The sequence below is a fragment of the Echiichthys vipera genome, assembly GCF_963691815.1.
Source record: "Echiichthys vipera genome assembly, chromosome: 22".
Classification (NCBI taxonomy): Eukaryota; Metazoa; Chordata; class Actinopteri; order Perciformes; family Trachinidae; genus Echiichthys; species Echiichthys vipera.
The window spans coordinates 18,140,893-18,150,203 of NC_139847.1; the positions used below are offsets into that span (position 1 = coordinate 18,140,893).

Below are 9,311 nucleotides of genomic sequence, written 5' to 3' on the forward strand. Positions count from 1 at the left end.
GTGCGGTGGACAGAAAACCACAATCATTCATTAATCATGGAGTCGATCCAGGTGCTGATGAGCTGTAGGGAGGTGACTTTGACTGTAGCCAGTATGTGACTCAGTGAGACACGATACGGGCAGGGCATCATCTCTTTGAGTCATAATAAATCACTTTGCCTGAGAGCGACAGCAGCAAATGCAGCATTCGTAAACACATTATGAAGTCACACGTATACAGAAACTGGGTTTTTATTCCCTGTTGCGCGGATCATTTGTCCATTATTGTACCTTCTGTGGCATTATTTAAAAGCAAGCAAGAGGTATATACATATATTATGCCTGGCCACGTTGTTGGATTTTCCATCTTGCATCTAATCAAAGCTGAATTATAGAATGCTCAAACTCCGAACAACCTTTTTGCTGTAAATATTTCAAATGGATGTGAGCGGGCGTACGTGATCGGCAGAATAACAGTGTTTGTCAGGAGGCCGACATAGATGCATCAGTATCCATCTGCCCTCTTCTCTTTTCGAGTAAATAGAGGGGAGGGGGGCTCATACTGGGAGCGCTGTGGAGTGGCGTGTAGGTAAAGATAAAGAAGAAATCCCATCATGTGGGCTAAACGTGGTTCCACTGCCTCAGCTGCTCAAATCGATGGAGTCAAACTCAATCCCCTCTCGCAGTCCCTCTCGCTTTAATGCTTAAATTACAGTGTTACAAGAAAGAGACACCCACACTCTGGAATCATGTATTTTTCAGCACTGTTCTTAATGTAAAATAAAATAAAGCAATATGATACAAGATGGAAAACCCTTCAACTGTAATATTGCGACGATGCAAATAAAATATATAGTCAAAATGTATTCATATTGTGGGGCAATTTGCTCTGAATATGAAAAAGCAACAGAGAGGATTTCTAGTCCCTGCTGAGTCAGCCAGCATGAGCTAATGTTAGCTTTGTAGACAGGGTTTCTCAAATGAATCAATACCACACATAGAAACACAAAAATTGCTCGCTCATTCTTGTTTTTACTAAGAAATATGCTGACATGAATAATTTTTCCATGGACAGATTTAGACTAAGTCTGCAAACATGGAGGGTTAGCTTGAGCTTAAAATAGCGCTTTGTCACCAAATCACAGGCACAGCTGATAACAGCTGACAGTTAACTCCAGAACGATGTAAAAATGAGACTCGTTTAATGCTTCTGCAAATACAGTGGTAAAGTTCAAGCTCCTGTGTTCGCTGTGTGACTTTATTTCAAAAATCGCACCCTGTGTACAACAACATCAATCCATCCATCCATCTGAAACTGCTTGCACATTTCAGGGTCGCAGGGGGGCTGGAGCTGATCCCAGCTGACATCGGGCATGAGGCAGGGTACACCCTGGACAGGACGCCAGTCTAGAGACAAACAGAGACAGACAACCACTAACACTCACACTCACACCTACAGGCAATTTTAGGGTCACCAATGAACCTGCATGTCTTTGGACTGTGGGAGGAAGCCGGAGAACATGCAAACTCCACACAGAAGGGCCCTAGCCGGGATTCAAACCAGAAACCCTCTTGCTGTGAGGCAACAGTGCTAACCACCACACCACTGTTGCCGCCCTTGTACAACAACATATTTTATTTTATTTTCAAAAGTATTGTTGGATAATTTGCTGTAAATAAATTCAAATTAATTAAATTACCAACAAAACAATCCATTAAGTACCAATACTGGAGCCTACCGATTTTTGATCTAGCTCTGGAAGTTGCCATGGAAATGCCAGAGTAATATTTAAGTGATGAGCATGTTGTGTTAATTTGAGCAAGTTCTAAACGTCTAGTTGACCAATCAGATTGCCTGGTCAGATCTACTTGTTGTATAACACCTAAATATCTCATTGTCACTTGGTTTGTCGTTAATGTTAAAAATCAAAATCAAAATGGTCCATCTGTGGTTCTTAGCAACTTTCAGCGGGAGAGCGCGACTACAAACATATGTGTTGTTTTCTTCTCTCTGCCCTGTGGGTGTCAACTGAGCAATCAGAGCTGCATACAGAGAAAAGAGGGTGCAGTCGCGGAGAAGGTGAAAGCCGACTGAAACTGTTGATTGGTTTAAACTGTGGGCGCAGTAGGCTTGGGTCACACAACAGGAAATGAAACGATGGTTCACTTGATAACTGCCTAGATGCTGAAATGTGGCTCACTCTGTGTGTGAGGGCTGTGGTTCATTATCTTTCTAGTAGCCACTGCCTGACAGTCATGTGGGACGATGGCCCTCAGGCTTTGGCTCTGCTATGCACTGAGAGTACAGCAGAGTGATGTGACAATCTCTTACTGTTAAAGGCTTCTATAATATCTATATATAATGCTTTTTAAACACGGTTCTGTGGGTTCATATGAGGTAGACTTTAGACAGATAGTTAGGCAGTGTTTCTCATTCTGCAAGGACTACAACAAGTTTACAATAACAAGAGCATCCATTTGCAATGTTAGCCACATGTGCTGTAAATGGGACTCATACAGTGAGCAGAGGTGACTTCTCAGTAATTGGTGAGCTGCAGGTATAAAGCTTGAAATTGCACTCGCAGCATCTCTAACATACTGATAGATGGTAAAGTAAAGATAGCTACACCACCATCTGCTCCATCACCCTCGGTTACACGTAGATGCTGTATCTCTTGGCTCCCCAAAACAGTTTTTTTTTCCTTTTCCTGTGACTTTGACGAGTTATTTCAAGAAAACTAAAGATTTCTTAGAACACACTAAACTTGTGAAATCCTCCTTCTTTGTTCTACGAATGCGACACCGGGCTCTGCAGTCCTCTCAGTCTTCAAGGTGAAACATAGCCCTCAAACACAGAAAGAAAAGGAAACATAATGAAGAGAAATAACTTAAGCATTGCCATGGAAACTAGCCTTTCTTGCAATGAAATAAGAAGTTAGAAGAAGGTTGAAGAATTGCTGCATTTTTGCCCTATAAGAGCTTTTCTTTACAGCTTTGCTTCATTTCTAGGCCTGTTTATCTCTACTGTGTTGTAATATGATATGTATAGTGGCGTTAACTCAATGCATCATCTTCTTTAACAAAACCTTTAACATTCTGTGAGTGAAAATGTACGGGTGTATAACTGACAAGGTTCGGGAGGGCTTGAGTGTTGCTGAGCTGAATAAAGGCCATGGGGGAATTCCAATCCAATCCTACCACACCCCCACCCAACCCTTAACAAATCCCTGAAATGCCTGATCCAACCCCCCTCTCTCTGAGTCACTCTGATTTACCTCATCAAATGAACAAAGAGCCAGAGTCATGATTTTATGCTGATGATGTTGGCATTTCTTTGGTCATGTTTTGCTGTTACCTTCCCTTTTTCTCCCACAAAGATGTGCAATAATCTAATCCCCCTGCCATGTTTTTCTAATGTTTCCTTGACTGTGACCCTCACACATATGCCAGACTGAAGAGAAGCTGTTATGAAAGTTAACTGTAGTGCATAAACTGATATTCTGCCATGTTCTGTTAACATACTCCCAATATGTCTAACCCATAACTCAAGCTGGGCCCAGGTATTAAGGATTCCTTCTGATTAAATGCATAAATGATGTTGTTATACACCCAATAATCTTTGTTGAATTTGGGTGTTTCAAAGTGGGCTACAATCAGATTACATAACTGAAGCTTTACAACAAATTCTGGCTCATTGAGACAATGTTTAAACTGTTGGTGGCTGTTTAAGAAAAATATCATTGCCCCATGTTTATGTGTGGTGTTTGGGAGGGAAGTGGGCATCAGGGACTCATGTGTGAAAAGGGAGCAGTAGTGTTAAACACTGTCTCAGTGTGCTGTAGTCTGTACTGAGAGTTTGGGTTAGAAATTAGGGGCATCAGTTTCCTGCAGCAGCTCCTGAGGGTTTGCATGCAGATTAAGCTAATTAGAAATGAGCCATGCCCGGGGGAGTGGGGAGGGGGGTGGTATTCGTCATCAGAATTATGAAATAAACATTATGAATAATTAAAATTTCTTAACATTATGATTATATTTCATCTAGTAAAAAAAGTAAAAGAGGAAAGGAGGTAAAGACTGGGGGGGAAGTTGTTTATCACTATCCGAGAACAATCTTACACAGCTTTCTTTTTGTAATTTTTTTTTCATGCAAAAATCATGCGGCCAATTTGTTGATGTAAGTGACCTGAACCTCGTGGTTTGCTATCTTATTTAACCAATCACAGCAGAAACTTCTGAGCGCTAGTGTAGTCAGCATAGGCCAGACTAGACAGTTAGCAGTGAAGGATAGGCTGTATAGTTCAGTAGATGTTAAGTTGTTCAGTGTCATTTATAGATGTATCTTGTATTAGTGATATAGCATGTAGGTCTATGCAGCACACAGAGATAGGTCAGAACAGCCAGGAGCAGGTGCAGGATAGAGTATTGTCTTATATCTAGTGTTTATTTCAGTTCACAGTTAGTCAGCATATGAACTTTTTAAATAGAACAGACTAACTAAACTTATATAAATAACCCTAATGTTAGGTTTTAGTGCTGTTCTAATACTGGTGTTGCTGTATTCATTTGAACTGTTTTTCTTCTGTTCATCTGGAGGTACTCTCTCTCTCAGGTGGTCTCTAACACTCTTTTTCTCCGTTGTCTCTTTCTTGTCCTAGGAGGTGAATTAGTGTTGCCCATAATAACAGTGGACTCCCTAGACCCCCCATCCATCGCCACCCGCTACCCAGTAATCCCCCCACCCCCAACCACCTACCGCCCCTTCCTCACCCTGCTTGAAACCACCAAAGAGTCCCTCCCCTTGCCCAACGGCCGCCCCCCCTGCCCCTTGGACCAGGAGGACTGCGAGGAGACCATCGAGGTGTCGGCGTATGGCTCGGGGGAGATGACCGAGTCAGATGACGAGGACTATTACAAAAACTCCCCCCTAGTCACCGACAGGACTGTCCTCCCTCCTCCCCCAGCCGTCGAGGGCAGTGTCCAGAACCCCCGAGACCGCCATTTCTCCCGCTCCCCCAACTCCCACCGCCCTCCTCTCTCGTCCACTCCCACAGCCAACCCCGATCAGCTCAGCCCACACATCAAGCCGGCCGCCGGTGGCAGCAGCAGTAGCAACAACAAAATCCCTGCCGGAAAAATGAACACCAGGGACCAAGTGCTGCTGCCGCCGGTGCACCCTTCTTCGGACCCAGGCCACCGCCGAGTCCCGGGAATAACCTACCCCCCAAATTTCCCCCATGTTCCCACTCCAGACCCCACGTCCCCTGAGAGAGGACTCCCCGGCGCCGTGGAGGTACAGCAGTCCAGCAGCACCACGGGAATGGTGGTAGGCATCGTGGCCGCCGCCGCCCTCTGCATCCTCATCCTGCTCTACGCCATGTACAAATACCGCAACCGCGATGAGGGCTCCTACCAGGTGGACCAAAGCCGCAACTACATCAGTAACTCAGCCACGCAGAGCAACGGAGCCCTGGTGAAGGAGAAACAGCCCAGCACTGCCAAGACGGTCACCAAGAACAAGAAGAACAAAGACAAAGAGTACTACGTCTGAGGGAGCGCTGCCTTGACACAGAGACAGTCAGTAGATGCATTAGAGAAGGAAAGAGACAAGAGAGAAAGAGGGAGAGAGAAAAGGCAGTATAAGGAAAATGGCAAGTATAACAGAGGGTAATTCATCTAAAACTCAGTATTGTCAGGTGGCCATACATGTTTCAATTCCAGTCTAATCAGAGGGAGGCAGCAATATAAGAAGGCAACGTGACATCATGCTTCTTTTCACACCGTTCAGCATTGCTTTGATTGATTTGACTTCTTATTAAACCTTAACCATGGTACGGAGTCAAGGAAAGGCTATTACATCACAGATCTCAACACATACTGTGCCAACAACTGTGTACCAAATGCTGATAAAACAGTGATTTATGGCTTAGCACATGACAGGTTATTTAATATCTTGAGTACTGTAGGAAAGCACCACCATCAGTATTTGTGTCATGGTCTGTACTTCATTCTGAGACGAGCTTGTGGTGAAAGCCTTCACCTTAGACATTATCAGCATATTATTTCCCACCTGTTTGAATAAGCAACTCGACATCCCTCTGTAAAGTCAATATACTGCCAGCTTACAGAAACATTGTGTCAAACCCAGCTCTCTAACCTCTGTAAGTGTTCCGCGTCTGTGATCTCTCACCTTGTGTCAGATCTCTCTCTCTCTTCCTCTCATTTGCTCGTGCGCTGTTTCTCTCCTTGTCTGGTGCTCCACAGCTGATGCAACGTGAACTCTGCCGTGTTTCAAGCATGTAGTATTCATTTACGAAAAAGAGATAAAAAATGTTTTTTTTTCTGTGGAGTTTAAAAAAACAAAAAATACGATGATTGATGATCATAACAACGTTAAACGTAGCAACTGTGTGAGATACCACCGCTCCAACTTAATGGATGCTAACTTGTACGTTTAGCCGCCAAAAACTTGTTGAGGCCAAAACCCCCTGGTCGTCCTTTGTTCCAGCAGATCTGTGTCGTGTTTCTGGGGCTCCGAGGCGCCCCCTAGTGGACCAACAGAGAAACTGTGTCACGTCCTAACAGTTACTAATAACCGAAAAACAGAAAAAACCTCCAGCAAACAAGATGAACTTTGTTCTATATAATTATAAATATATGTATAGACGTTGCAGAAACATATGGACCTAAAGCGTGAGCGAGTGGAGAAGCTGATAACATGCAGCGAAGACAGACTTTAGGATTTTTGACGTCAGAACAGTTCCATCACCCAAACCCCATCGCTCCCCAGACCCCATCCTCTCATGAACAGTACGGCTGATGCAGCCTTGCTGCAAGACTCAGTCACTTTGATTTGCTCTTTTCTTTTTTCTTTTTTTTTCTCTGGAGAAATGAGAGACATTTTAGGGAAATTCTGAATTTGTTCTCGCTGGAGTTCCATTGTGGTGAGCGACCTCGCAGCTGAAGAAGCGACTGTGTCTTTCGCCCCCTCTCTAGCCTGACTGGACTGACGGCAGCCAATGGGCAAAGCAGACTTTGTGGAAAGAGCACACAAACAAAAAAGGTGAATGGCAGTTCCCTGGAAGATGTACAACCGAACTCTAGTATTCCAATTTTCTCAACTCTATTAAAAAAAGAAAACTGTACCATGAAAAGAAAAGAAAAATCCTGAAAAAAGTTTGTGAAATGTCTAAATATTTGACTCTCATCCCATTACTAAGAGAAATGTGTTTTCCCTACTATCATTCCTGTTTGGAGAAAAAAAATGACTATGATTCTGGGAAATGGAAATTTCTATGTGTTTTCTTTTGATAATTGAGCAAATGTGATTTGGGTTATGAACATGAAACCTTCTCCTTTTATCCATCGTCCATCCGTCATCCTCAATCTATTTTTTGTCTTGCATCTATTCCTTTTTCTCTGTATGGCAGATTATATGTCCCCATATGTCACCATGGAGAAAGCAGACTCTATCCATCCTCCATTGTTTTATATTTGTTTTATACCTCTTTCTGTCTATATGGCTCGAGACAAGTTTGTCTGGTTTCTCTCTTGCTCCATTCCAAACATACTCCTCCCAGTATCTTCCTGTTCTTTCTAAATGTTATTGTAAAGTGTTCCAGTGAGATGACTCTAAATATGTGTACATTAACAGAGGGAATACACTTGGTTATATACTTCTTACTCCCTGTGTCGCGTGGTCTCTTTATCATATACATGTCTCAGTCTAATATTAGTCTTTAGACAGTTATAAAAAACCTGCACTTGATTTTAAAAGTACAGTTGATCTGTTTTTTCTACAAAACTTAAACTTGTGACATCAAACTCGCTTTAATTTAAGTTGCTATAATCATATAATTCCATTGCTCCCCAGTGGCTCTTCCTTGGCAGCATAGATATATTAATGGTATTTTAAAAAATGATTAGCTTAGAGTCATTTCCACTCATTGATGGAGTAGGAATCTTTTACATTTTAGTGTGAGAACTGGAAGATTGGACTATTGACCACAAGGCGTTTTAGTTGAGAGATACTGCATGTTATTCACCAAATGCAAAGCAAATTTTTGCCTTACATATTGACCAAGGCATCATATTAGGATCATTTGCGTCATTGATAAGCCAGTTTAGAGATCAACCATGGCTGAAATAACCACTTTTGCTGCTTTGTACCTGCTGTGGAAGTCCCAGATATGTTGGAAAACCAAACGGCTTCATGACATCACCCGGAGGAGCACGCAGATTAGTGGATTTCACCTCCCATTTCAGGAAGCCTGTCTGGATGACTGCCCGCTTCTAGCACTACTTGAGGTTTTGCTGTGATTTAAAAGCAAAAAAACGAATCGAAAGGATGCTGAAACAATTACATCATGGTGCGGATTTATACAAAGTCTGAATTCATGTTTTATCAGGTATATCCGCAAGACGACAAATAAACAACCTTTAAACTGCTTGTTTTCTGAATGGAGTCTGCATCACTGAGGGCTATGCTCTACAGGAGAATCTAAACGCTAACACGCTTTGGGGACACATTTATCACGTCATTCACTGTGCAAAATGCTTCTAGTTTGGTGTGAACACACCATTTTCAATTCAGCATTAAACTGTCAGAAATACAGTAAGCAAACAATTATTCTTTAGACAATGATTTCAGCCCTCTTGAACCTTGCTAGAGTTGAGTATGTTGATTTAAGTAAGTCTGCATTCATTTTATGACAGTTACATTATCCTGTAGTGCTAGATTAGATATTGTCTGAGGGGCGGCTCACAGTGTCAGACTGTGAAAACACCTGTTGTTGTCTTATCACCGGGGCTTTAAATTGACACCCGCCAACCTGCCAGGTAAAAACCAACTTTGGCAGGTAACATTGTAAGGTCATTAGCCAATTTAGCTGGTGATGAATGAAGCAAATAATAAATGCGTCTGTTAGAGAGTTGGCAGGCTGTAGAAAGATGCAACGTCCGTGTTGCCAGATTGGTCTGTTTTCCGCCAAAACATTTGGGCATGTTTTTGTGTTTGTCTTATCTAGCAACACTGCTTGTAGTACAATTCCCATGAACACTATGTCGGGATGTGTCATACAACCATTGGCTACGTAGCTACGTGCCTCGTGTGCGTGGTAACGATTAAGTGTGAGCTACGCTGAAACAGAGAAGACGCACAGAACAGCGTGAACAAACAGCTGAAAAATGAAGTTGTAAAGTTAACATTAGTTCGGGGAAAAAAACAAACATGGAGATTCTTTTCGGGAGTTAAAAAAACAGAAGGGCAAAAGAGCTAGGCTGCAGACACGGGAAAATGAAGATGAAAGAGGAGGGGAAAAGAATAAAACGAGGAC

The 9,311-nt window shown here is 42.6% G+C and overlaps 1 protein-coding gene across 1 annotated transcript in view; it reads left to right on the top strand.

Annotated features, from left to right (window-relative positions):
- nrxn2b (neurexin 2b) overlaps window positions 1–5,527 on the top strand; it is a gene marked incomplete at both ends in the record, with an annotated part of 653,173 nt that extends 647,646 nt beyond the window's left edge. The window contains one exon of the mRNA XM_083937460.1: window positions 5,229–5,527. Coding sequence (XP_083793586.1) covers window positions 5,229–5,527 — 299 coding nt within the window. The remainder of the gene's footprint in view (window positions 1–5,228) is intronic.
- Between the last annotated feature and the right edge of the window lie 3,784 nt (window positions 5,528–9,311).